This window comes from Nelusetta ayraudi, unplaced genomic scaffold, assembly GCF_046127955.1.
Source record: "Nelusetta ayraudi isolate G7.1 ecotype Tasmania unplaced genomic scaffold, CSIRO-AGI_Nayr_v1 ptg000004l, whole genome shotgun sequence".
Lineage (NCBI taxonomy): Eukaryota > Metazoa > Chordata > Actinopteri > Tetraodontiformes > Monacanthidae > Nelusetta > Nelusetta ayraudi.
In genome coordinates this window covers 4,775,140-4,802,500 of record NW_027466054.1, presented here as the reverse complement: position 1 = coordinate 4,802,500, position 27,361 = coordinate 4,775,140, and the positions used below count along the sequence as shown (strand labels likewise).

General features: G+C 46.1%; 1 protein-coding gene across 3 annotated transcripts in view; it reads left to right on the top strand.

The window, feature by feature from the left end:
• Positions 1–15,121, top strand: part of LOC142900860 (uncharacterized) — a 21,226-nt gene extending 6,105 nt beyond the window's left edge. Inside the window, exons 1-9 of one of the 3 annotated variants that reach the window (XM_076045468.1) lie at positions 104–515; positions 3,414–3,508; positions 4,075–4,132; positions 5,240–5,612; positions 6,457–6,528; positions 7,580–8,712; positions 9,405–10,234; positions 11,951–12,178; positions 13,222–15,121. In XM_076045468.1, the coding sequence (XP_075901583.1) occupies positions 511–515; positions 3,414–3,508; positions 4,075–4,132; positions 5,240–5,612; positions 6,457–6,528; positions 7,580–8,712; positions 9,405–10,234; positions 11,951–12,178; positions 13,222–13,475 (3,048 nt within the window). In that variant the 5' untranslated portion in view covers positions 104–510 and the 3' untranslated portion in view covers positions 13,476–15,121. Of the gene's footprint in view, positions 1–103; positions 516–3,413; positions 3,509–4,074; positions 4,133–5,239; positions 5,613–6,456; positions 6,529–7,579; positions 8,713–9,404; positions 10,235–11,950; positions 12,179–13,221 lie in introns of those variants that run through there. The other 2 variants (XM_076045460.1, XM_076045451.1) reach the window with 2 other exon arrangements.
• Positions 15,122–27,361: the final 12,240 nt, after the last annotated feature.

Here is a 27,361-nt window from a genome sequence, read left to right as displayed (position 1 = left end):
CCTTACGTTCGTGTATACCGGCCTGGGAATAACTTCCTGTCAGAACATTGACTCTCTGATTGTATGATTGGTCGAGCTTAAATGTGTTTGGGAAAAAAAGATGAAAAAAAGATGAAAAAAAGGTCAAGGTCAGTCAGCACTGTTGTTCAGTGCCAAGATCATTAATTAGCTTTGAAAGCCTTTATTTTCTACTTTTGATTTCTGACATTCCCGCCTGTATCTGCACGAGTCCTTTATTGATATCAAAGCAATAATCCAGATTGTGTTCCAGCTGTCAAAGCAAAAATGAATGAATCCTCTTATGTTGGAATGAACCATGTTTAAAGCGTAGCAGTGTGTGGCGACAACATGGAGAGTGCGCGCGTGTGCGTGCGTGTGATTGTAATTTTTGTTTGCCACAGATGTCTGCTAATATTGTAGGCTCATCATAACGTGACCTCAGCGTCGATGCTCTGATTGGGTTGTATCGGTTGATTGCAACCTCGGAACATTCACCTTGCAGTATTCAACATGATGTGCGTACAACACTGAACAACCTCAAACACAACCTAAATATGCCTAATAACAGTGCATATGCATTGATGCATTGTGTATCATCATCATACACTCTATACAAACACACATATGTACATATATGTATATATATATATATATATATATATATATGTATATATATATATATGTATATATACATATATATATATATATATATACATATATATATATAATTATGTATTTATATATGTATATGTATACACATGTATATTTATATATGTATATATTACACAAAGCAGTGCAGTAGTCAGCAGAAAACCTTCAGACCAGTCTGGCAACTTGTAACATTCAAGATTGTTCAGCAGCAACATGTGTGTTTCCAGATTTGCTCGGTTTTCCACACAACATGGATTGTTATGAGCGGCACCCTGATATGATATGCGTGAAGCAAGTCTCTAATCCCAGGCATGATGACTTTAAAAAAACACACATAACATCAGCCTCCTCGTGGCTCCGTAGTAAATACCATAATTGATTTCTCATCATATTATTGAAGGCAGCATGTTGTGCGGTCAGTGCTGGCGAAAGCTTCTCGCGGGGAAAAACAATCAGTGTGCATGTGAGCGCGAGACACAGACGCGCACACGCACGCACACATGCACGCATGCACACGCACCAATGTTGTGGGAAGTATCACAAGTCCAGATGGGAGCGGAGTGGATCGATGCAAAGACAGTGGGTCTGGTTGATGTCTCTGCTGAATGGGCCTCTGTCCCTCCCTCCCGTCCACCCTCTTGTTCTGTCTGTTTCATGGACGTCTTATAAGAACTGGATACTTGACTTCCAATATGGTGGCAATTTGTCCCAGTGGCCGCTTGAGGTACTGCGGCCCAAAACAATCCCATGTCAGCCCGAAAAAGCATTTTCCCCATGGGCCGAAATACAAAAACAAACACCGGTGAAAGTCATGTATCTTTAGACATTTTTTCTAAAGGCCAGAAAATCCCTTTTTAAGACTTTATTCCGAGCGCGACGACACATCACGTGCGGCATCGTTTTGATTGGCTGATACATTCAGGTGAGCAACTCAGCAACCCCAGCGTCCAGTTTGGCGGCCTATTCATTTCAATTAAGTTGCGAACCCAGCGTCTATGCCAAAAAGGTTTTTGGCTTCCTGGGTTACTTCCGCTTTAGGCAGCCAGTAGAGTATTCGCAATAGTATAATTTTCTACTATGCGTTTGTAACTCTCGTGAATGCAACAGGACGCATCAGCTAATCAGAACGAGCGAGAGACAGCACGTACGACGTCACGCTGGGAATCAACTCTAATATATATTAAATAATAATTATAAAATAATAATGAAACGAATAACAGATAATAAACTAGAAAGATTAGAAGTCGCTATTGTTTATATTTGTATTGCTGTCCATGGGGAAAAATGCTTTTTGGGCCACATCGGGTTTCTGGTTGCAGTACCGCAAGTGGCCACTGGGAAAAACTTGCCAAGGCACCATGTTGCCAGTCTGGTGTATTGCCTTTAATGTATTCGTAGTCTGTTTTCAGTCAGTTCTCAACACCTCGCGATCCAGTGTCCTACCAGAGGAAAACGGGCTGACAGAAAACAGTTTTGAGGCGAGCGGTACTGGAAGCAGACTGGAATCAGCAGAGGACGGATCAGTTTGACTCTGGCGAGCGAAGCAGTTTTGGCACCGACTCAGTCGGAAGATAATCTCGTGTGGCCAATCTGAGCTCTCGCAGGTGGTTGCGTTTGAGCTCCCTGGCGTGACGGCGCACTCCTGCGCGATGGAGCGTGGGTCAGGGGCCCACTCCAGTGTTTTTTTCTTTTAAAACTAATGAGATGGGGCGGGCCTTAAGGTGGTCAGTGTAAGGCCAGTACAGCATGTCAAACTGGATTCACTGGGTTAATGGTGATTGGACGTACAAAAAAAAGATACCTGCAATGTTTGTAAAAAAAAAAAAAAAGGCTTTATCTGAAGTTATTTTCAACTGCACTTTTTAAATGTCAAAAGGTTATTAATCATCCACTTTGCTGTCTCAGGACAAGAGCGGTGTTGCATCCCCAAAAAGTCGTTCGTTTATCGCAGAAGCCTCACATTTAGATAGATAGAGACTGTCAAACATGCAAGTCTATAGAAAGTTAGAGGACACAGGGAGAACATCAAAGCACTGCAATTTAAGATGGGAATTGAACTCATGACCTTCGTCCTTTGAGGCGACAGTGACCATGATGACCAGGATGTGCGTATGTTTCAAAATCACTTCAGTATGAATGTATTGTGTGAGTTGTTATGCGCTACTATCTCGGTATTGGACTTGGCTACTGCTTTTTAAGCCAATTGAATTATTATTTCTGTGTTTTTCTCGATAGATGTTGAAGTTACATTCTGGGTTGCACTGATCAGTATTTGATGGTTGAAGAGCTGTAATTATATACATAACATCACTGTCCTTGGACATTCTCGAAAGGAGTTATAGAATTCATGTAAATTTACTTACAGTTGACTTTTAATTGGGAGTGAAGAGGCTGAAATTGGTTTTGATTTTCTTTTGCTTGAAGCAGTTAACCACTGGACTTGGCTTGTGGTGAGGAGAGACAACGACCTAAAAATCAAACAATAATAAAATTCATTAACTTCTCTCAATCTCAGACCAGTCCACCAAAATCCCTCGTTTGGTTCTTAGCGTGCATATGTTTTTGTCCTGTGTGTTTTGGAGGTATTTCCTCTTGTTACACTGAAAGGCTGAAGCAGTTGCTATTGATTCCTAAGGTGGCCATCAGCTTATTGATTCTTCTCTGACCTGATTGATGTGAAGTTTGGCCAGTTGGCCAATTGATTAAATGATAATTATATGTGTGTGTGTGTGTGTGTGTGTGTGTGTGTATTTTGTCTGCAGACGCGGCTGTGGGAGGAAAAGGAAAGGGACGCCCGTCAAAGTCTTTGTCTCAAACACAGAGGACGAGAGTGTGCCTGAACACAGCTTCAACCCAGGTGTGTGTTTCTGTGTGTTTCATTTCAGCATGCCATTTTCTTGCTGCCATCAGCTATGATTGTGTGTGCGCATGTCCGTGTGTGTGTGTGTGTGTGTGTGTGTGTGTGTGTGTGTGTGTGTGTGTGTGTGTGTGTGTGTGAGAGAGGGAGGGGGAGAGAGAGCGAGTGTGTGTGTGTGTGTGTGAGAGAGAGAGAGAGAGGGAGAGAGAGAGCGAGTGTGTGTGTGTGCGTGCATCTGGTTGTGTGATTGGTATGGGGGAGGATCATGTGCAGCAAGTGTGACCTACTTATGTGTGTGTGTGCCTCTGTGTGCGTGTGTGTGTGCTTGTGTGTGCGTGTGTTTGTGTGCGTGCGTGCTTGCCTGTGTTTGTCAGTGTTTGTGTGTAGGACCATACCGATGTGCACCTGTGTGTGTGTGTGTGTGTGTGTGTGTGCTCCAGGAGGTCGGGGGATGACCTTTGTGTATGTGTGTGTGTGTGTGTGGGTGTGTGTGTGTGTGTGTGTGTGTGTGTGCCCTTGCATACTTATGTGTGCTGCTTTCACACTGACTGTTGCTGTCCTCTCAGGTGATGGGAAGGAGGCGGCTGAGAACAAACGGCCGACAGAGTCTGCCTCTCATAACTGGTGAGCTCACACTGTGTTTCTCTCCCTCTGGATGTCACTATAAATCAGACTCAGCTTTACTGGTCACTCGCGGCCTGTCGCAGGGCTCTTCAGCTCTTCAGCTCAGAGAAAAAGAGGAACAGTTTCTGATCTTAACTCAGCTCTTGGAGAGCAGTTGTGTCCACAATGCAGCCTTCTGGCACAGCTCGACCCGCAATGTCAGAAGAATGCTGTGAATTAGCCAGTAGGATAAAAAGTCAAGTCATAAGAGTCATCAGCGGCGCGCTAGTCAGGGTCGAGAGTCGCCACGTCGGGAGATGTGGCGTGAGCTTGTGGATTCCGACTGTTTGCCTTAAGTTCATTCCGCTGCAGCGGATCCCTGCCACACGTAAACTAAACCCCCACAGCAAGAAGCATTTAGGGTTTAATGAGATTGCAGAAGTCCTCTCGCACCAGATCATGATGAAACAGACGAAAGCAAGGCTGAATCATCGACTGTCAAATGCCTTGAACCCTTTTACTCTTAGTTTATATAAAAGCAATTTATCAGTAGCTGAACTTGATTTGCACCTCTGCATGTTAACGAGTAATAAAAACAAACAAACTGACCAACAGCACATACTAGGGACGTTAACAATTAATTGATTATCAATTAAAAAAATTAATTGATTAAATTAAATTAGTCACAATTAATTTAACATTTTTTACATGGGTAGTTGATATTATAACAGTGTAGTGGCAGGAAAGAGCAATTCACCTGTGGATACGGTGATGGTCATAATATACCTAGACCAAGTTCCTTTTCACAGCTTTTTAAAAGAAAGTTGAAATGTGAGCCGTTAGAAGTCAACTGAAAGTCAGAGGATAAATGTTTAGGGTGTTTTCACTGTTCTAAGGTAAAAATGGGTCACATTGGACCCTCAACATTATTTAAGGGTGAAATAATGTGTTCCTCACACATTTGTCATTGTGAAATTTATTCTCAGGAAAATCGCAGCTTATCAATTATTCGTTAATCGATCGATAAGGTCAATCAACTAATGATGAATGAATTAATGGATAATTTGCATCCCTGGCACAAACTGTATTGAGATTCAACCCCTCGTCCTGTTTGCCCTCACTTCCCAGCAGCCCCTCTGAGCAGCAGCCTCGCACCAAAGCCTCTTCCGCATCCAAGACGAGCTCCTCCTCGGCTTCTACGCCTGCTGCCACTCCGGCCGCCTCCTCGGCCCCGACCCCAACGCCAGTCCCCGCCCCCGCCCCCACCACGGCGGCCTCGGCCCAGACCCCGTCCCTCACCCCCGCCTCCACGGCCCCGGCCAACCCCAGCGCCTCCGCTCCGGCGCCCACCGCCAGCTCCTTCCCCCCCTCCCCCAACTGCCGCATCCGCGAGGTCCACTGTGGCAGCCAAGTGCGCCTGGTGGTCATCGCCATCCGGGACATCACCAAAGGCGAGGAGATCACTGTGGACTACAGCCTGACAGAGTGGGGAGAGAACCTGGTCAGTGCCTTCAAACGACGGCTCTCACAATATTTTCACCAATTTTAACCCACTGCTGTCTGGTTTTGTTCACCTGTAGTTGCAGAAATGGAAGAAAAGAGGTGTAATGGAAAAGTGTAGTTTCTTCACACAGTTGCCTCATTAGACCTACTGGACACAATGCGGCTGGACTATTATGCTTTGACAGCTGTGCTGACTGTCACTCCCCTTGTTTAAGCAAAAAACAGAGTTCCTACCATCTCAGATCTGAGGTAGAATTGAGAATTCTCACTATGTCATTTCAAATGACTTCAGATAAACAACCAATCATGTTGGCTTTCACTTGATCTTCTCTGTCTCTCTTTCTCTCTCTCACACACACACAACACACACACGCACGCATACGCACACGCGGGGACTACGTGAGGCATGGGGTTACCATGGCGATGGCCGAGCTCCAGTTCTTACTCTACCTATAGTGCTTCAGCAACAGTAACCATGGTTCTAACACGACATCTGTTCCTTTAATGGATCCTGCTTGACTGGATCAATTCACTCAGGAAAACCTGGAAACCCGGCCACTTGGCGAAAATCACACTGACGAAATTGGGATAATGACGCCGCAACTGAAAGGAGATATTTTTTGATACTTTTAGTTTGTCAGTTTTAGTTTTTTGTTCTTATTATTATTATTATATACAATTTTTATTAAATTTGGTTTTTCACCACGTTGAATGGCTCTTTGAGGTGTTAATCTGCCTCTGCTGCTGCTGCTGCTGCTGCTGCCGTAAACTGCATCAATGAGTGTATTGTTTGTCGTAATATTGTGTGTTTTTAATATTAGTAAATGTTTTGTGTCCATCAGGGGTTCCGTGGCCCCGTGTCCTCAGCTCAGCACGAGTGCCACTCTGACACAGAGAACAACAATATCAAAAAGGTACGGAAAGATCATGTCTGTTTTACAAAAAGCACACACAAAAAAAGTAATTTTTAGTTTTTTTCTACAGCCTGTCATGTATGCAAACTGGTGTCACCAGACTGCAGATATTATCACACTCACAAATCTGTACATCTAGTTTGCTGGTATTTGCTTGTCACATCTGCTTCAGTTGAATTCCACTGAGTTTGAGATGGAGTCTAGTTGCTGTTGTTGATACGTCTATGGAAAAACAAAAGCACTGAAAACTGTCTGGTAAAAAGCAGAACGCTGATCAATGATTTCAGACACGACTAACCTGGAACACATTGGGTTAAAGTTGATGTTTCTGCAGCACGGGTCCTTGCTTTTTAAATATGGTTTTACAATTGAAAAATATCCTTGCTTTGGTCAAATAAACATTTATAAACAAGGCCTCAGCAAGTCAGTGAGGTTTTAGTCGCAGAATAAATATTTTGCATCCACCATTGTTTGGAAGACTTCAGCTGGATGTGTAAAGGATGAAGGACGGAACCTTCCGCTGAGCGATCGTCAGATCTGAATGTTAACACGAGGACATTTAGCTTGAAACAATCAGCATACATGTTTTCACGGACATTTTCACAAAAAACTTGAGTCCAGGACACTGTTGTGCACGAGGCTTTCTGGCAAGAGCTGCCCAGTTGGTTGTTGACAGTGATCGCATCATTGAGCAGCGCCATTGTGCAAAACTGAAGCCTTGCGACACTGTTAAACAAGCCTGATTTAATTCAATCGTGCAGAATAGAATACGAAAAAAAAAAACAAAAACAATAAATAGAAAGATCGGGACTTTAATTAAGTCCAAACAATCGCAGGAGTTTGCAGCAACTCCATCAAAACTTGTTTTCCGCCGCCCAACCTAATGAGTTTGTCTTTAAATTGGAATTTGCTTGGAGAGGAAGTGCCGCACAGCCAGCAGGAAAAGGGTTTCGAATGATCCAAAAACAGGAAACGCTTGCGTGACGGCACTAATCCGGAGGGTCATTGAACGTCACATTAACTCCTCCCCTTGCCCCCCTGCCCCCCCCAGGAGGACGAGCCCCTCTCCCTGACCGCCCAGCGCCACCTGCGCCAGCAGCAGCAGGACTACGTCACGCCCTCCTGGTCCCTCTCGCCCTCGTCCTCGCCCGTCTCGCACTCAGACGCCAGCGACTCGGACTGCGGGGACGAGGACAGCGCCAGCCTCTGCGGCCGGGCGCCGCGGCGTCGGAAGAAGCGGCGCGGTGCCCCCTCCAAGAAGAGGACCCCCCACCGGACTCCGCCCCCCGGCCGCCCGCCCTCGGGGCCGCACGGCCGCCCGCCGCACTCCCTCCCTCACTGCTCCTCCTCCTCCACCGCCACCACTTCCTCCTCTTCCTCCCCGCCGGCCTCGGCCAAGCCCGTCTTCAAGGCCCCGGCCCCCCTGGGCTCCAGCGCGGCCAGCCCGACGCCCCCCCGGGGGGGCGTGTCCATAGACTCCATGCGGCAGACGTGCGGGTACTGCGGCCGCCACTTCCGCTCCCTGGGCCGCCACCTGGACAAGCACCACGCCCACCAGCCGGAGGTCTGCTCCGCCATGGTGGAGCGCTACACGCAGATGCCCCGCCCCCCTGGCGCCGCCCATCACCCCCCGCACCCCAGGTCGCCCCCGAGCCGGAGGCCGGACCTCCCGCACGGCGGCGGCGGCGTCCAGGACCTCTCCATGTCCCCGCCCAGCCTGGCGGCGGCCAACCAGTCGCCCCCCGCCTCCTCCGGGAGGAGCTGCGGCCCGCCGGTGACGAGCCCCCCCCGGGCGCAGAACGCCGTGGCCGTGTCCGTCTTGAAGAGAAGCCCCCCGCCCGTGACGGCGGCGGCGGGGGCGGCGGCGGCGGCACAGTCCAGGAAGGGCGGCGCCAGGAGACTGACGAAAAAGAATCAGGAGGAGGAGGAGGAGGAAATGGAGGAGGAGGACGACGAAGGAGACGTGGAGGTCGTGGAGGTCAAGAGGCCCAAAGTGGAGGAGGAGGAGGAGGACGTGGAGGCCCTGCACCCGCAGTCCTTCTGCAGCAAATCAGCCAAAGAGTCGGAGCGACCAAAGGAGGAGGACGACGAAGAGTTCGAGGAGGAGGAAGAGGAGGATGAGGACGGCTTGATGGAGGTGGACGACGACAGTGGGGCCGAAGACAAGGAGAGGGACCTGCTCAGGTGCGTTTGGGACCCGCGAAGGTTGTCTGAAATAGATAGATACTTAATTCATATCCAAGAGAAATTCACAGCCATATTATTATCACTTCTAATTGTTATCATTACCTTTAGGTCAAGATCATTTTTAAGAAGTTGATTATGTTGAATAATAAAATTGATTCATTATTGGAACAGCTCAGCTCTGTAAGGTTGTTAGTAGCAGTGTGTCAACAGTGTAAACACATGTCGCATCCAGTAGGGATGAACTGATACCACTATTTTACTGGAGCATTTCAGTACTCCCCATTACTGACACCGAGGACTTAATGAGGTCATTGCACGTTACAGAATGATTTTGATTTCTTCATTTTTCCACCAACGTTCTGTTTGTCTTCCTTTATTATTTAACAAAATAATTTTAATGTTAATGTCGGTGTCGTGGTATCAGCACACATTTTACGAGTACTAATAAAGTCATCAACCCTCGTATCAGTTCAGATCGTGGTATCGGTATCGGTCCATCCCTAGTTGTATCTATATTTATCACACTTCATTAAGAAAACAAGATGCTGCATCTCAAGGGGCTATCGTTAATAAATTGAAATTGAAATTCAATGCAAAGTAATAAAAAAAAAGAACAATGTACTCATGTTATGCACATTTACTGTCAATAACATTTTACGAGTTGCTAATATCTCGTCGTTGTTCTCCAGTGGTTCTGGTCGCCACCACCTGCTGCCCCTGCTGTCCTCCCTGTCCTCCCTGGTGCTGTACCTCCGCCGGCTGCAGCACTCAGCCTTCCTGTCGCTGTCGCGGCAGCTGCAGTCGGCCGAGGCCTGGCGCCTCCTGTGCCACTCCAGCCTGGCCCTGCTCATCCTCTACAACCGCCGGCGCGAGTGCGAGGTCTCCAAGCTGTCCATCGGCGAGTACCGCGCCCGCGTCACCCCCCAGTGCCCCGTGCCCGTGCCCCCCGGCGCCCCACCTGCCCTCACCCCGCTGGAGGCCTCCCTGTCCCCCTTCGAGCGCCTGGTCCTGCCCCACCTGCCCCGGGTGGGCGTCCAGGGCAAGCGCGGCCGGGTGCAGCCCCTCATCCTGCCCCCGCACTGCGAGCCCTGCCTGGAGCTGCTGCTGCAGACGCGGCACGACGTGGGCGTGGACCCGGCCAACCCCTACGTCTTCGCCCGGCCGTACCACTCGCCCGCCACGCCCCTGCGCGGAACCGACCTCCTGCGCAGCCTGGCGCGCTCCAGCGGCACCCGCAACCCGCACGCCCTCACCCAGACCCGGGTGCGCCGCCAGGTGGCCATCCTGACCCAGCTGCTGCTGCTGGGCGAGGGCGAGGAGCCCGGCCAGCCCGGCGGCGGCGCCGTGGAGAGGCTGGAGCACTTCCTGGAGAGGGAGTACCACGTGACGCAGAACTGCGCCGGCATCGGCCAGGACCCGGGCCTCATGGGCAGAGTGGGCCGCGTGGTGCTGTGCGGCGAGAGGGACGGAGTGCTGTTCAGAGGCATGAGCCTCAACCACATCTGCCTGGAGCTGGACGGTGAGACGTTAGCACAGGGGAACACTGGAGAATCTGATTTGATTAGGATCCCCCTCAGCTGATGCAACATACACCACCAGTCAACAGTTTGAATTGAACGTCTTTTCTTTCATTCCCATGACTATTGACATTGCAGTTTCTCACTGAAGGCATCAAAACTACGTATGAACACACATGGAATTATGTAGGAAACAATAAAAGTGTAAAATAACTCAAACAGCTTTTATATTTAAATTCTTCAAAATAGCCACATTTCATTAAAAGCATATTCAGAGTTATTTAACGTGTTTTTCTTTGCTGCATTACATATATCTTGCTCAGATATTTTGATGTCTTCAGTGTCTATCTGCAGTGTAGAAAGTTTTAAAGATTGAGAAAAAATGGCATGAGAAGGTGTGTCTAAATTTTGGACTGCTAGTGTATAACAATAAGAATATACAATGAAAACAAAGAATAATCCTTAAAATAATATTTACACACATGAAATATCACTTCTTAGACGACCAGTAATGTACAGTATACAGTAACGATGTAACAAGTAATTTCATACATGAAAAAAATACAAGTACCATGTACTTATAGATGTATTATATGTATTAACTAGCCTTACTCTGAGTTTCAGTTCCATTCAGCAAAAGTGCTATTCAGCGTATTTTTTAGCTTTTTTTAAAAAAAATAATGTATATATGTATTTTTTTTGTTGTTGCGTATTTACAACAAATAGCATAACAGTACAGAGCAGAGCGCAAATTACAGCCTGTTTTTAAATGAACAGTTGAATAAAGACGTTAGTGAAACTCCCCCACAGCTCACATTAATAGGTCAGGATGTTTTATCGATGAACAAAAGAGCTGTAAGCATAACATAATAAACTGTAGGTTAGCAATCTGTCCACTTTTCTGTGTGGACCGCCTAACTCAATCTAATGATTTATTGACAATCTCAAAGGAGCAACAGTACATAGACACACACATGCGGCTCAGTGTTATCTGGTTAACAGGTGGCACCCACAGCATTGTATACGCATCCTGGTGAGAAGATGTTGGCAAAACACTTGGCCTGGTTCGAAGTCAATGGTTTTACTGCGCGGAGACCATGAGTGCAGGCTGAGCACTGGGAAACCAGCAAACCACATCAGAATGACACAAGAGCACTCCGATTGGCTCAGCAGTAAACAAAAAAACATTGTATTGCAATGACCAAAACAGATAAACAGATCTTTGAGCCAAATTCTCTTGGCACTATCAAAGATTTCTTTGATAAAATCAACCGCCCTGCTGGGCCAAAACCAAGAAGTCGGCGGACCTCCAGTTGAATACTGTTGCTTTAGGTTGTTAAAATTGTTGTTTCATTCCAACTCACAGTGTATAAGTCATGATTACAATGAATGTGCTCACACTGCACGTGGTGGAAAAAGGCCCGTAGGCTCCTGCCATGTGGCTGGGCCACTGAGACAGGTGTGTTTACTAGCAACACCGCTAACCAGACAGTAGTCTGTGCAAGCCTGTGCGCTGGTGGCTTACGACTCGCACTGCCACTGACTTGATAACCCATCTTTTTTGTTTGTTGCTCAGTTGACAGGTCAAAGTTGGGTAAAATCCAACAGTATATGCCAACCTGAATAGGGATTGTTAATTTTTTTTTTTTGTTAAAATGTTGCGAGGATCAAACTAACAGTCTCTCTTCTCTTCTCCTTTTTCCCCTCAAAAACCTCAGTCATGTCGGGAAACTCCGCTGACTCCTACTCCGAGGGTGAGTCCGATGGTGAGCAGGTGAAGGACAAACCGGAGGTGCCCGCTCCCGCGCCGGCTCCGGCCCCCACGCCCACCCTGCTCTACGTCAGGAAGGGCAAGAACAACGGCCGGGTGGGCCGACCCAAGAAGCTGAAGAATAGCCACCTGCCCCCTCCGCCGCCTCCACCGGTGAACCGCAGGCGAGGCTCTGGTCAGTTCCATTCAGCTTCGGTTTTAAGAGTGCATGCAGCTGTATGATTAAAACTCGGGAATTTCTTTAATCGCGATTAAGCTCTGAATTTCCATAGTTAGACGCCATTAATTAATGTCTTGATTTGCATGTTTAAAATTCTGTTTTATGTAAAGCAGTTCTTACCAGAGTGTCTTTATTGGGAACCAAATGAACACAAAGAAAGGATTTCCTTTTTGATGTTTTGTGTTAGTATTTTTTCTAAACAGTGCATCCACACCCAATTTTAAAGATGCATTTTGTTGATTGAAGTTGAACAAAACAAAACATGACCCTCGTCATGAATCCAAAACATATGTCGGGAGGGTGTCAAGGACACTTCCTTTTTTAAATACAAACACAAAGAAGCACAGGGAAGAAGGAAATTTGAATTTCTGTCCTAAGCTGAATCAAGCATCTCCTGCGATCTGCTCCAAAAAAGAAACTGAAAATTGAAATTCGCTCCGTCTTGAGGACCTGACTACGGGTGAGCAGAAGGGACAAAAGGCTTGCGATTAAAGTGCGATTTTAGAACATTGGCACACACGCTGCCGGTCAAAAGTTTGGACCTGTGAATTTAATGTCTTTTCTTTCATTCTCATTGACATTGACTATTGACACTGCAGTTTCTCACAGAAAGCATCAAAACTACATATGAGGACACATGGAATTATGTAGGAAACAATGAAAGTGTAAAATAACTCAAACACATTTTATATTGAAATTCTTCAAAATAGCCACCTGTAATAATTTTCACATTTTTCTTTCTTTGCTGCATAATTACATATATCTTGCTCATATATTTTGATGTCTTCAGTATCTATCTGCAGTGTAGAAAGTTGTAAAGATAAAAAAAAAAGATTGCATGTGAAGATGTGTCCAAACTTTTGACTGGTAGTGTATGCCTTGTATTTAATCTCATCGCCATTAATGCTGACAACTCTTATTAAAAACAAAACCTGAAAACTTTTTCAACAACGCTGCCCGGTCCCAAGTGTGTGACTCCCTCCTGTCCCCCCTAACAGGGAAGAGAGGCGTCCTGAAGCGGCCCTGGTCGGAGGCCGAGAGGGCGGCCGTGGAGGAGCACCTGACCCAGAACATCAACGAGCTCCGGGTGCCGGCCAAGGCCGACTGCGAGCGCTGCCTGCAGCAGTGCCCCCTGCTGGTCAGCAACCACCGCGACTGGCGGGCCATCAAGTTCTACTGCCACAACCGCATCCAACTGCTCAAGAAGAACCAGCGGCGCGAGAGCGACCCGCAGCTGCTCACCGTGTGCTGAGGGCGGGGCTCAGGTGTGCTCTCACTGCCCGGTGCCCCACCCCCCACCCGCTAGCCAGCCGCGCCACTTTCGAGACCCGATTCTGCCAAGTTCCGTTCTCGACACGGTTTTTGTGTTGCTATGAAGTGAGGTTCTGACATTTCTCTGCTGCTCCATGTTCAAGGTCCATGCAAACACGAGACGCTTCGAGTCGCTCTCGATTTTTAACGGTTGAAAAGTGCGAGTCTCATCAAAAGGAGCGGGCGCTTGCTAGATTCATTCGAGAGCTCCTGGAGGGTGGGGAAGCGGGGGAGGGGGGGGGGTCCCACTGCAGCTTGTATTGTATTGTATATGGACGTTTATTTGCTCTCCTCCCAAGATGGATACACTAAAGTGACATGTACACAAAGGGAGGCCAGTGAGCCCGACAGTGTTGTTATATGAACGCCGTGGAGTAGCATTAGTGTTTTATGCACTCAAAGACATTACAATGACAAGTGGCCCGTGCTCGTTGGGGTCGGGGGGTAGGCGGGCCACACTAGGACTAACTACTGCTAAAGCTAGAAGAGTAGTCAGATCTTTCCTTCACTATGTTGGTCCTTCTTGTCATACAGCTGGCTGTGCAGTGCAATCTGACTAAGGTTTTATTAGACCTGGACCTGGAGCTGAAGGTACCGGAAGATGAGTTGAAGACTCTTCTTTTTTTGGGGGTTACCATGAGGCTCCCCCCCACCCCCACCCCCACCCCCTTGCAAAATGGAGCACAAGATTACAAGTTGATTCATTTACCCGAGTAAAAAGTAGTTGTTTTTCCTTCTCTCTTTCTTTCTTTCTTTCTTTCTTTCTTTCTTTCTTTCTTTCTTTTTGTTTCTGAAGACAGAGAATTATACGGCCTCAGAATGTTGTGAAGTTAATTTTGGACTTTTAAAAACTCAAGTTCACAAAAGTCCAAAACATGTGACATGTTGCATTGAAGACGTCAACATGTACCACCGCCCACCCCCGCACACTCCCCACCAGCTGAAGGACCACTACAGCATCTTCTCCTTTAGGGTTTTTTTTCTCCAGACCTGTCACTTGGAGCGGTTACGCCACTAAGCTGGAAATCACTTTTTTATCACCAAAAGTTCTACTTTTGTTGTGTCTACATCTTCTTTTTTTTAAGTGGGCAGTTATCAAAGAAGTGATTTGTGTGTGCTTCCCTGTTTTTGTTACTCTCGTCTTTGTCATTTCCTGTTCCAACGGCTAGAGCTCCCCTCGTCCTATTCCAGCCACACTACACTCTGCACCTCCACCACATGTTTCATTTCTGTTCAGTGTCGCTGAAATCTGTGTCTGTTCAACAGTTATCTTCATGGACCCTCAAGACAGATACTTGAAGTTATTTAAACCCTTTTTCTTTTTGCAACACCTCTGTGTTCTTATGTGCTCTAGCCTTTTCCAGTTACATTGTACATAACAAATATATTATCATTATGCTAACTGGTTGTTTGTGCTAGACATTATGTAGCTTTTCCCACTTCTGAGTTATTGATATCTGTACATAACCCTGTTTGTAAATATTCCTCAGAGAAACAAAGAAAAAACACAATGTATGACATGCCTTGGTTATTGTGTTATGTTTTTTCTTTTCTTTTTTTTATAAGTCTTATAAAAACGTAAAGATCTATTTGTTGTGCTTTGGTTATTTATCTCGTTTTTTTCTTAAATAGTAATGCCATTACAGTTTTGCCACGTGCATGCGCTGCACTGGAGTAGACGCTAGATGGAGCCGTTGGTTCCTTTGAAATGTAAAGGAAACGGCTCAAATTCGTTGAACCAGTTCCACCAGCTCAGTTTGTTTCCTCCCCTGGGAACACGGACACGTTTGAGCCATGTTCAGACAGCACAGTACACTATAAAATGCAAAAAACGAACTGTTCATTGCAAGAGCTTTCGAAGAATAAATTCAAAATGAAATATCTTCATTAATATGCTTGATTATCCTATTGGGGACAAGCGTGTAGATGCCTTTCAATTTGTCCTCGTCTCTAGCGCCACCTTCATTTTACTGGGTATCTGCTTCAGATTATTATTATTATTATTATTATTATTATTATTATTATTATTATTATTATTATTATTATTATTCATAACAAGTGTAGCTTCGGGCGAGCCTGACATGTCTGTCCTCAAGATGGCGACAAATGAACGATACAAAGTGATGCCACGGTCAGAACAACAGGTGATTGCATTTTTTTTTTTTTTTTTTTTTTCTACTGAGACGCTTGACATTTCACGACATTTCAAGTAATTCAATGTTAATGTCTCGTCGATCCATGACTCAGATGAGTCCGGGTCACCTGAGGATTGAGTTATAAACGATGGCAACTGAGCAAGCTGCATTTTTCCCCAACACAAGTTTATGATTTTGCTAATTACTTACTCCGCCCTGCTATATAAAATGAAAAAGTACGTGGCCTTAGTCGAGGAGTACATCGATAGCGAGACTCACCGGAGTCTCCTTCGACACTACGGTGGTTTTAAAATGTGCCGCACAGACTTTCTGGATAAAGAAAGAAAAAGAAAGAAAGTGACCACTTGAGGCCGTAGTTCTACACTACATGTTGGCTGCATAACAACAAACTGGCTCCTTGTACGTCGTCGACGTCGTCCGGTAAGCATCAAGCTGAAAAAGCAAAGCAAACAGCTCAAAATTTCAGGGTTGATAGCGAACGTCTTCACTTCCTGGCTGGAACTAAACCCCGTTAACAGATCCAAAGTTACAGTACACACACACACACACACACACACACACACACACACACACACACACACACTCAGTCTGCAGGCTTCTGCTTTTGATGTGTGTTTGTGTTCACAGCTGGTATAAAATGATGCTCAGCTCTGGTGGTCCTTCAGGTGGAAAGTGTATGGACACCATTTGAAAGTAGCACACAAACTTGACCTTCTAAAAATAGATGTGCGTACAGATCCAGTGTGAAGCCTCTGCCGCTCCTGAAAGCGCCCCGGGGACTTCTCCCTGTGAGCATCCATCATCCGGCACGGGGAGCGCTCCATCCGAGGGCCGGCCATGGCCCTGCCTGGGGACCCAGCTATCCCACTCTCCAGCATCCGGCCCAGAGACTTCTCCCTCTCCAGCGGACGACTGGGCGACTTGTCCCGTCGAAACTCCGTGCGCGCCTCTCGGTAGCGGTGAGGAGTGCCAGGGTCACCGTGAGACAGTTGATTGGCCGCCAGCCTCTTGGGAGATGTGTCTATTGTAGGAAGGGGGCCCACGCTTGTTGGGGCTGCCGACCGAGGCGTGAAGTTGGGCAGGCAACGCAAGCACAGCAAAAGCTTATTTTAGCTGTGGGGTCAATGGGCTTTATCTGGCAAAGTCTGGTCAAGAAGTGTGGTGAGGATGACAGAACTCATCAAGCTCATTTCATAAACTGAGGCTATTTGTGGCATTCGTTCTGTTAGGAATGATAGGGCGGTTGTAGTTCTTTTTCTTCCCTTCCCTTCTCTTCTGTATTTTTGTTTTGTGACTGGTTTCCGGGGGAGGAGGAGGTGTAGCTCAGTTGTGGGCGTGGTATATCATGGAGGCGTATGCACCAGGGTTATCAAAGAATGCAATCAGAGTCAGGTGCGAATAGTGAAACGACGCTGCCGAACTAGATCCTACGACCCACGCCACGACTACTGACTTTCCCTGTTGACCCGTCTTGGGTCTATTTTTAATAAAAAATCTGAACCTCAACACCAGACGGAGCTCGTCGCTCGCCGGGGCAGCGACTCGCAGTCGCGCCAACCACCTCAGCCACCTTGCGAACACCGGTAAGCGGACCCCCTCACTCAGTTTTCTCCTGGTGAACCAGTACTTTTCGTTTCTGTTCCCTTGTTTCTTTGGGGGGGTTCATCTGCTTGCACACTCCAGGTTAGGACTAGCTTTGTGTACAATCTCTAGACCTGTCTAGTCCGTAACAGTTCTTAAAAGTCAACCCTTTAATTCTTCTGTCACATTATGTATAGAAATTAGAGAGCCAGCAGGTGACAACTCAACTGAGTAGCTTGCAGGCCCCCTATATTTTATATTTTCATTCAATAAGGAACGTTAAGGTTTTAACCAAATTAAAAGAGATCGGCCCCAAGAGTTAAAAAACAACAGAATGCCTTTATTCAACAATTTTCTTTTCATAGTAAACAGGAGGAGTTTATTCAAAGTCATTCTGAGTCAAAATGACATACCTCAGGATCTGTTAGATAGAAAATGAACTCTTCCTCCTGTGGAGATTGAAATTACTTTAAGCTAATTGCTTTGTGGTGTTTTATATCTCCCCCGTGTGTGTGTGTGTGTGTGTGTGTGTGTGTGTGTGTGTGTGTGTGCATATATATATGTATATATATATATGTATATATATATATATATATATATATATATATATATATATATATATATATATATGTATATATCAGCAGAATAACTCACTATTTGTGTTGTTGGGTGTTTTAAATATGTTGCATCAAAGTGTTCAGCTTATCACACTTAATACTTTTAATTAAAATTTGTGAAATGTCTGAAACTGACTGAAGTAGCTACTAATTAGCTCATTAGATATGTTGGCCAAGTGTGACTTTGTTGCCTCCAGCTAAATCTGAGTTACCACCTACAAGTCAGTAAATTTGGGAGCAGCTGTCAGGTGTTGGTGGACTCAAATGCACGACAACCACTGATGCAGTTTAAGAGGTTTATTGAAGAGTAGAGGTCGGGCAGTCCAGGGTCGAGAACCTGTGCAGGCGGTGAGGGAGGCAGGCGAGATCGGCGTCAGGGATGGGCGGAGGTTGATGACAGCGACAGGATCCAGACGGGGCAGACGAGGAACGTAGTCCGAGGCGAGCAGGGTCGTTACCGGGGAGTCGGTCCGAGGACGAGGCGGAAGCAGGGTCGGAGACAGGCTGTTGTCAACCGGGGAACAAAGGAGTACGACAAGGAGACAGGCGCTGGATGACTGGTGCGATGCAAAACAGATAATCTGGCAACGGGGGAACACGGGAGACTGGTTAATAAAGACAGTGCAGATCATAGGCGACGATTGTTGGCTATCAAGATAATAGGGGAAGATTGTTGGCTATCAATATCAAAGGGCCGTTGGCTTGGAGACCGTGACAGCAGCTGACTGTGATTAAGATTTTATAGAGTCACACAAAGAACAAGGGAAACAAGAAATACTTTAATCTGCCTGAAACGCACCGAAACCAAAGTCCTATTGTAGCTCAGCACGAGAACGACTTTTTCTGAGCAAAATCTCAACATGTCCGAAAATCTGAAAAAAATGACATATAAAGCACTTTAATGAGCCCAAAACTCACCAACAGGACAGTTTTTTCACAGTTATCACATACGTGGGAGACTTTGTTTCAAATCCTGGTCTCCATCATGAGAATTTATCTGTCTTTTAAAATCAAATGAACGGGAAGGGCAAAAAAATGAAACATCATCTCAAAAGGACAGCTAGCTCTGTCGTTTGTTTTTTCGGGACAAAGAGAAACTCTTCAATCAGCTGTAACTCACCAAAATGACTGTCCTATCATAAGTTAGAATAAGATGGGATGGTACATTGCAAAAACTCAAAAAGTCCTAAAATTTAGGAACTACTCTTTTTTGGTCAAAAGCAGACAGAAAAAGGCTTCAGCTCCACTTGTTGTTCTCATCAGAACAGGTAATGTAGCACAGACTGGAGCAGTGGTTCTCAAACTTTCTCTTGGAGGAAGAAATTTTTTCATGCCCCTCCCCCCAAATTTGGGGATAGAAGCCCCAAATTTGACGTGGCTGTGTCTTGGGTTAGAGTTAGGGTGAGAGTTTTGATCCCATAGACTTGCATGGCATCAGGGCATGTGGTGTGGCCACAGTCAACACCACATGAGGTTGTTGGTTCAGTTTTCCACCAAAACGGTTTTATCATAGATTTTTTTCTAACTTCTCAGAGATGACACCATAAAATAAGTGAAAATAAAACGAGCAAAAAGTTCACTTCTAAAATTTGCTGTGAAAATAAATGAATGTCAGTCTGACTCAGTGTTTTTCAACCACTGTGCCGCGGCACACGAGTGTACCGTGAGATAATGTCAGGTGTGCCGTGAAAAATTATTCAGTTTCACTTGATTGGTCTAAAAAAAATATATTAACATTCCATTGTCGAGTGACTGTGCTTTCAAAGGAATGTCAGCCTGTTTTCCTTCCTTAATTCCTCCGAGGACATCAACTTTGTATGCATCTAAACAAGCCCAGGTTTCCCACTGAGTGAGTATATCTACTGTACATTAAGAGACGATGTTGTCATTATTAGACTAAAAAAGTGTCATTTTAGTGTAATTTTATAATATTTTTGGTTGGTTGGCGTGCCATGGGATTTTTTCCAATGTAAAAAATGTGCCGTGGCTCGGAAAAGGTTGAAAAACACTGGCCTAACGTACCTCTCAATATATTTGGACTTCAGGTGCCAAGTAACGTCAATGCAGTTTTTCAAAATAAATGACTGATCTGCAGTTAAAAAAAAAAAAAAGAACAGGAGAAAATATACACTTTAATGTATTTTTAAAATATATGCCCTGTTATTGACTGGATTTCATGTGCAGATAATAAGTATGAGTAAAGATTTTTTTAGATGGTCTCCGGTAATGAGGCTGCAGCAGCTAAATTGCCTATATTCTGAAATCCCCTGGAGATTGTTGTACCCGAGACCAAGACAAGACCAAGAGCAGAGAGTGTCGAGGGCGAGACGAGAAGAATTATGTTTCGAAAATCTGGCGTCTATTAATTCCTACTCTTAGAGATTGTTCAGTCAATAGTCTGAGTGATTGCGTGCAGTGGCTGTAATATATTAGTTAAGGGGAAAATTTGCTATTACTGTCTAAGAGAAATTGGATCGGGTTTTCAGGTTGAGAGTCACACTGTCTGCCTGTGGGGTTAAAGTAGTGATGGGCATAAAAATAGATAAGTCTATGTAATGCTGAGATATGAAAATCAGAAGTCATCTTTTGCTAAGCGATATATTTGCGAATACTTGGTTCTGTTCATTTCCCAGTGTCTGAGCTGACACCATGATTGTCATGTCAGAATTTAGTGTGATGACATTTTGTTTTATTTTATTAATCTAGTGCTTGTTAGTCAGTTGATTTCTGATGAGTTTTTCCCTCCACGTTCATACTTAGATTCTCTGTTGTCACTTTTGTAAACATTGCTTAGGCCCATTTTGTGTCTTTTACGTTCATCATTTAGAGTTCCCAACTTCATTCTTGAGACTTTCTGGGGTTTAACCTTAACCCTAATTGTATTGATGTTATTGTCACTCACCGCGGAAGAGTGACTTTCAGTTTATTCCTTTGTATTCCTGAACTTTAAGTGATGTTTGAGTTGTAACTTGTTCACAAAATTGTTAGGAAGTAAAGAGTCTTGCAGTACTGAACTGTTTTGTCAGAGAGTCTAGACGGAATGAGGAGCCAAGGACAGAGAAGACGCCTGTGTGTCGGTAGCAAGACCACTCCGAGAAGCGTCTAATCCAGGGCTCACCAGTCTTTTTAACCTGAGACCTGATGACTTCATGGTTACTGAGTAATATGAAGGGCAACCAGTTTGCCCTTCACTCCTGAAATAACACATTAAGGTTGTTTCCAAGAGAAGGAAAGGGAGAGGAGGAGAAGCAAAATCTCAGGCCCACTTTGGCTTGGCTTCAGAGACACACTGCTGTTCAGGCCGTGAGTGGTACGAGACGGCGTCAAATCAGCTGAGACCCATGTGAGAAATCATAGCAGACGCCGATTAATCGTGCTGGCATCGAGCCTCAGAAGGTAAAATCATTTTCGTTCAGTGGCGCAAACGGCACGTCTCATATAAAGCCTGCGGTGACGTCAGTTGAATGAAGCCAATCAAAAAAAAAAAAGAGCTGTGATCATTAGGAGAGGGCAAGCAGGGCTTCAAGTCTTCTCGTTTTAGAGGCGTGATTAGCTGCGGCGCTGCAATGTGGCATTAGAAAAGAGGAAGAAAATCATCAGAGCACAGGCGAGTCAACTTCAGCGTCCTGCTCTGGTGAATCATTGCGGCGTGACGGGGGGTCAGGTGCTGGGGTCTCGCTGACGATATACTGTAAGCACTCTGTCTTTGCTTTATGGGTGTATTGGATGTGAACCCGGCTTTATTAACTGTGATTCTTTCCAGTCACACGCGGTAAAGGTGCGACAGCGACAGCGACGGCCCCCCGAGACGGCCTCGCTGGCCATTCACGAGGACTGACGTGCCTCTGAGATAACTTGAAGGCCAGATGTCCTGTACGTATGCGCTTTACCTGAATGAGCCAGGAGCACAGCGCAACGCAACCTCTAATGAGTCATGAAAGCAAACAAAGAGCCGAAAGTACTTTTGCTGCTGTGCACGCCTCCAAGGACGCATCTGAAGACATAGCGCTCACTGAAGACAAATGATGCAAGGCTGCCCGTCCTCTGAGCAAACACTTCATGTGAATCTACCCTTTCGCTGACCACATTCGCCTAATTATTATGAGCCAGTGTGTAATGGAGTTAGAGCAGGGGTGGGCAATTATCGGGCCACACGACAGAGCTGAATCGTGTCGGTGGGCCACAGGAGTTTTGTCGAGGGGGCATGAAATCACCCAACGTCCCGGCATATACGTTCGTTGACCGATAGCTATCGCGCTACGTTAACGTGCTGGCAAAGTTTGACGGGGAGAGGTCGGCCTCATGCGGGCCGGACAGAGACACGCAGCGGGCCGGATGTGGCCCGCGGGCCGTACTTTGCCCAGGTCTGAGTTAGAGTGACACTGACAACGCCCCAGGTTCAGGGTGCACAAATAAAAATACCACCAGATTGGTCGGGGAAAAAAATTAAATCAGCAGCAACTATTTTAAAAGGCTAAGAGAAAACCAAGTTTGTGAAAAAAAACCAATTTTTCAGATTATGTATGAGGGGAAGATGTGTTCTTATTAGGCGAAGGTTGTTGTACAATTTTAATTGGAAAAAATAGTCAGACTCTTTGTGGGAAATCCAATGAGCATATAATGGTTACAAATTACTTGTGTAATTGCGCATCGTCTTCCACACACTTGTAGAAAAACAAGTTGAGTTTCAGAATACTAATTCGGTGCGTTTTTGCCACTTCTCTGTCCGAAGGTGTAGAGCGAGACAGGACTCGTGACGGAATGGAACAATGTATGAGCAGGTGACGATAAACAAGATGTGTGATTGAATAGGGTTTACTGGAGGCCTTGACGATGAACACGTGATACAGACGGCAAACCTATGGACACAGGATGAAAAGAAAAAAATTGCATAAATACAGCATGCAATCAAGCAGTGTGCCACCAATTCCATGAGAGAATAAGCTGCTGGCTAATCAAAACTTGTTCATTAACATTCCCGTGCACTGAATGCCGGTACTGTAAAACGCGTTAGCGGGGAGGAATTTCAGACTGCCATGCAACGTTTTGGCACCTTTCATTATAACGACCACGGAACTAATGCAAACTGAGGTGGCGGATAAATGCGCAGCTTTGCCCGGTCTGTCTTTTTCAATCACAAAAAATAATTTATTTCCAAAGTGCTGTTTTTTTTATTTAGAGAGTAGAAGAAAGAGGAGCCAATTATCGAGGCGGTTACCGTGTAGGGATCTCAACAGTGGCAGGCATCGTCCCAGAAGTCTGCCAAAAGGTTTGGGAAAGCCTTGTGGAGGAGTTCCTCCCTGTCCCGCGGGCGGCCGATTGGAGGGAAATTGCGAAGGGTTTCTGGGAGAGGTGGAATTTCCCCAACTGTTTGGGGGCCTTGCATGGCAAACATGTTGTCATCAAGGCACCAGCAAACTCCGGCTCGCAGTACTATAACTACAAGGGCACGTACTCCATCGTGCTCCTTGCCCTAGTGGATGCAAGCTACAGTTTCAGGGTGGTTGATGTGGGGGCTTTTGGCCGCAGCAGTGATGGGGGCACCTTTTCTGCATCCGCTTTTGGGCGTGCTTTGCGGGAGGGGACTCTGGATCTGCCAGAAGATGCCCCTCTACCTGGCGCAGAACACCTGGCCCCTATGCCTCACACATTTGTGGCAGATGAAGCTTTTCCTCTCAAGTTAGTACACTTCTTTTAATGGGTTATTTATCACTGTGTAGTATATATTCTCTAAATATTTCACACATTGTATTCTTAAATTACAAAATGCTTTCACTTAATATAGTCAATCATTTGGAGAGTTTATGTGAAACATGGAAATTGTTTTAAATATTTTATAGGTATATATAGCATTATGCTAACAAATTTTAATTCAATGATGACATTTTTATTTACCTTTTGTATTGTTGTCCTCAATAGTTCCAATGGGGGCTGATGTTTAATTTCTTGTTGTTGTTCTGCTATAGGAGGAATATGCTTCGGCCCTACCCAGGGAGAAACCTCTCAAAGTCCAAGAGGGTCTTCAATTACCGCCTGTCAGGTGTTGGTGGACTCAAATGCACGACAACCACTGATGCAGTTTAAGAGGTTTATTTGAAGAGTAGAGGTCGGGCAGTCCAGGGTCGAGAACCAGTTCAGGCGGTGAGAGAGGCAGGCGAGATCGGCGTCGGGGACGGGCGGAGGTCGATGACAGGATTCAGACGGGGCAGACGAGGAACGTAGTCCGAGGCGAGCAGGGTCGTTACTGGGGAGTCGGTCCGAGGGCGAGGCGAAGACAGGGTTGGGGACAGGCTGTGGTCAATCGGGGAACGAGGCTGTGGTCAATCGGGGAACGAAGGAGTACAACAAGGAGACAGGCGCTGGATTACTGGTGCGATGCAAAACAGATAATCTGGCAACGGGGGAACACGGGAGACTGGTTAATAAAGGCAGTGCAGATCAAAGGCGAAGATTGTTGGCTATTAAGATAATAGGGGCAGATTGTTGGCTATCAAGATTATAGAGGCGTTGGCTTGGAGACCGTGACATCATAGAGGCGTTGGCTTAGAGACCGTGACACCGCCTCTCGAGAGCCCGCAGAGTGGTGGAGAATTCCTTCGGCATACTCGCTGCCCAGTGGAGGATCTAACATCGGGTTCTCGAAATTATGCTGTAAACTGCCGACTGGGTTGTGAAGGCAACTGTGGCTCTTCACAATTTCCAGAGGTTGCACTTGTCACCACTGGAAAGACAAGCTGAGGCCCGGGCCCCCCCTGCACTGCAAGAGCTGGGAAGGAGTGGCGCAAATCGTCCCACCCAGGATGCCATGGCTGTAAGGGAGAATTTTGCAACTTTCTTTCTTTCAGCTGCTGGTGAAGTGCCATGGCAAAAGAATTTATAATCCTGAAAACCTGACCCACACTCTTCTCTGCTGCTCCCCAAAAAGGCTCTTTTAAGAGCCAACCATTTACAACTGAAGTGCCTTTCCTGATGTTAATAAACAATATGTAGATACAAGGAATATAGTTATTTATTTAATATTTCATATAGATATAATTTAATAATTTCATATCTGCACTTAGAATATATCTACTCATCTTAATTAACAATATGTTATTACAAGGAATATAGTTTTTTATTTAATATTTCATATAGATATTTAATAATTTCATATCTGCACTTAGAATATATCTACTGAAACAAATACTGCTTTCTTTCCAAAAATGTTTTATTGAACAATAAATTTTTATTTCATAAAGGAAACCAGTTTGTAAGGGTGTGTTTTTGAATAACGAACATAGGAACACAGTGTGTGTGTGTGTGTGTGTGTGTGTGTGTGCATAAACTATGTACATAACTAATAGAAAAAAAAAATGAAAATTCAGCTCGGTGAAGAACTTGCAAAAATTCAATTTTGACTGAGCTCCTCGCCTCCTCAGAAAGACTGCGGAGGCGAGGAGCCAGGCTCATTAAAAACAAGTCTTCAGGATCTGTCCCTTGCTTGATGAACCCCACCAGATCCTTCTCAAAGTTGTTGTCTTTCCTTTGTGCCTTTTCTTTTTTGCCTCTGTTCACCAGTGGGAGGAGGGGGAAGCGGTGCATTTGAGGGAGGCTCACTGATTGAAGGTGAATGCAGGGAGAATGAGGTGCCTGCCACCTCATACTCTTCTGGGGGAACAGCGGTAAAATTGAGGACAAAGTTGTCCTCATCGGCATCAAGGGGGATGTTTAAATCAGAGGTGGAGGTCGAGGTTAAAGAATTTGGAGTGGGGGGCGTGAATTTGGCATGCAGAGGGAACTGGTGGTGGGACATGGTGAGAAGTTGGAGGTTTCCCTCTCCACCACACTGGGCTCCAGGAAGCTGAGGATGTTGAAATATTTCCACCCTGTGCTGCCCTGTCCTGCTGCTGACCCACTCTTCTTTTCCCAGGCAGCTCTCCTCTCTCTCACATACCGGTCCCTGAGAGTCTTCCATTTTTTTTTCACCTCTTCCACTGCAAACAGTAAAATATTTTTGACAAAATTAATAGCAATGCACAGAGTAGCAAGCAGACGGATGAGAGCGCTGTTCGATGAAAACTGTGGCTCAACGAGTTTTTGCGTTCCACCGCAGTTTTTCAAGCCTCCGGTATCACCGGAATGCTAATCACGGAGCAGCTAGTATGAGCACCGATGCTTACGACAACGTCAGAGCGCCGAAAACAGGCAGAGTCGCCAACGATATATACATATCTTAAGCTGTTGAGTAAACCTTTCTCGCCTGCCACTTTCAACAAACCTGGCAAATCCAGCAACTGGCTGATCTCCCTCCATTTAGATGTTTTTTTGGTTTGTCACGGTAGACCAGTAACCTAAAGTCCCAGAGCTCGGGAAATTGCGACACGTAGTGTACAAGTTTTTCTTCCATATTTCTCTATCTTTCTCCGACTTCTCCTGCCCTAGCATCGATGCGGAGCAGGTTCCAGCTCCGCATCGGAACTTTTCCCCCAGAGCCGGCTGCTCTCCTATTGACCGCGCCTAGATGTCGTCACAGCGCGTTGACGCCCGATTTAAAATTTTTTAAATCGAGCGTCAAAGCGTTAAGGCATCAAACGCCACCCTTGCGCGACTCTCTGCGCGGCGTTGCGCTCTGACGCCGACGTCGCACATACACAATGAATGGCTGCGCTGACGCCACCCTGCGCTTGACGCGTTCAGTGTGTAGGCACCTTTACACCTCGCCATCCAACTTGGGCTTAGGCCTCCGTTCCACAGCAGAGGAAGATGGTGGTGGAGGAAGTACGCCGTCAGGAGGAGGCTGTGAGGTGGGCCAAGGCGGTATCCCTTGGCAAGCAGGGGCGGTGGACACGATGGGAAGGTGTGGAGAGGAGGAACTTCAGCTGGAAGGACGTATGGGCAATAGAGGCAAGGCGCCTCAGCTTTTTGGTCAGAGCTACATACGATGTCCTTCCGACACCAACCAATCTCCAGCAGTAGATTGGTGAAGACCCGCAGTGTGCCCTGTGCGTCATGCCAGCTTCCCTCAGGCACATTCTCAGAGGGTGCAAAACCAGCCTCGGCCAAGGGCGGTACACTTGGCGTCACAACCAAGTATTAAAGGCCCTTGCATGCTCCTTGGAGGGCAAGCGCATTCCCAACAATTCCCAACCACCGCCAGTTTCCAACCCTCCATGGGAGACTGCGTTTGTACGGGAGGGGGCTAAGCTTGTTTTCCCTCCAGAGAGGGCTCCAGCTTAAGACCTGATTTAGTGCTCTGGTCCCCCTTCCTAAAGAAGGTTTATATCATTGAACTCACCGTGCCTTGGGAAGATGCAGTGGATGAGGCAAATGAGCAGAAACACCTGCGATATGCCGATCTAACATTGTGGCTGGAACACAGAAGTACGCCCAGTGGAGGTCGGGTGCAGAGGTTTCGTGGCAACATCAACCGCCAAACTAGCGTTCAGCGATCAAAGCTGCATCAGAAGCAGCGGAAAAAAGCAGCCAATGGCTCT